This window comes from Aplysia californica, unplaced genomic scaffold (genome assembly GCF_000002075.1).
Source record: "Aplysia californica isolate F4 #8 unplaced genomic scaffold, AplCal3.0 scaffold00112, whole genome shotgun sequence".
Lineage (NCBI taxonomy): Eukaryota > Metazoa > Mollusca > Gastropoda > Aplysiida > Aplysiidae > Aplysia > Aplysia californica.
Genome location: NW_004797382.1, coordinates 1522669 through 1524071, shown reverse-complemented (window position 1 = coordinate 1524071; position 1403 = coordinate 1522669). Strand labels below are relative to the sequence as shown.

The window sequence follows — 1403 nt, the reverse complement described above, 5'->3', positions numbered from 1 at the left end:
CCCCCCACCTCCTTTTTCCTTCTTTGAATAAGATCTCACCAAACAACACTTGTGAATAAAGGAAAATTCCCATAATGAATACTATCCTGGGTAATTTGTAGAGCAAATATCTTGAGTGAAATATATCTTTGCTAATGATTACATATCAGTTTCATCACATGCTGAGCTGCGTAATGCATGTACCGATGATAGTACAATTTCATTTACACTGCTTCTAACACATCTTGTGTGGAAATAAATTTGTGACTCTAGTACCTGGGTGTTTTCCTCAGGCATTCTTGGAGTTCCAGGATGAGGCCAGTGCCATTAGCATGGTCAGCTATTTCCAGGCCAACCCTGCACAAGTCCGGTTCAAGCCAGTATTTGTTCAGTTTTCCAACCACAAGGAACTCAAGACTGATGCTTCTCACGCTTTTCAGGTACACAATCTTTGCCAGTTTGTCCATTTTTTAAAAATATGCCATGAGTTATATTGTGCATTGTATTAATCCGAATACAGGAAAAAGAGGCTAAAAAAACAGCACCTGGACATGGCTGGGCTAATTAAACTTACTATTGGGTTGGTTATTAAGACACAAGACTATGGTGGTGGTTGTTTGAATCGGTTTTGGAATCTGTGTTTTGTGGCACAGTTTTAGATTCCTATCTCTAGAAAACCCTAAAAGAAATTCTGAAAGAGGTGTAACAAAAGAATGGCACATTCGGATGTCTGCAGCTCATACTTTTTGACTGCTGATATAATGATGTTTTCTTCATGGTAGCCTAAACTGTATTGAAAAGGGTGTAATAAAAGCCCAAGTTGATGCCGATGTCTACAATGAGTGTTACACATCATGCTCATAGTGTCATGATGAAAAATCAAGAATTTGACCCCCCACCCCCCCACCCCATTTGAAACTTGTCTGAACTTTCTTTACCTCTACACACACACACTCCCCCACTCTCCTCCGCATTAGAAATTTAGCATATGTTGATTCAACGCTATTCTTGTAAGACATTTTAAGTGGCTCTAAGAATGGGGGTCAAAATATACCTTTACCAAAGTTGTCATGTCTCTTCACACACAGAACGCCAACGCACAAGCGGCTCTCCAGGCTGCATGTGTTGTCATGGGATCTGAGGAGCAGTCAACCATCTTGAGAGTCATTGTCGACAACGCATTTTACCCAGTTTCCCTAGAAATTTTACATCAGGTAATTCATGTGTTTCATGAATATATTGATACTGTATGTCCCAAAACTTTTATTTCATCCTCTTCCTCCTCCTTCTCCTCCTCCTCCTCCTCCTCCACCTCCTCCTTCTCCTCTGCTTTGTCTTCTTCTTCCTCCTCCTTCTCCTCCTCCTTCTCCACGTCCTCCTTTTCCTCCTCCACCTCCTCCTCCTCCTCCTCCTCATCTTCTTCT

At 41.5% G+C, this 1403-nt stretch overlaps 1 protein-coding gene across 4 annotated transcripts in view; it reads left to right on the top strand.

Annotated features, from left to right (window-relative positions):
* Positions 1 to 1403, top strand: part of LOC101845459 (polypyrimidine tract-binding protein 2) — a gene marked incomplete at its 5' end in the record, with an annotated part of 33468 nt that overhangs the window by 7375 nt on the left and 24690 nt on the right. For all 4 annotated transcript variants that reach the window (XM_013081051.1, XM_013081049.1, XM_013081048.1 and 1 more), the window contains 2 exon segments: positions 273 to 419; positions 1068 to 1193. In XM_013081051.1, the coding sequence (XP_012936505.1) occupies positions 273 to 419; positions 1068 to 1193 (273 nt within the window).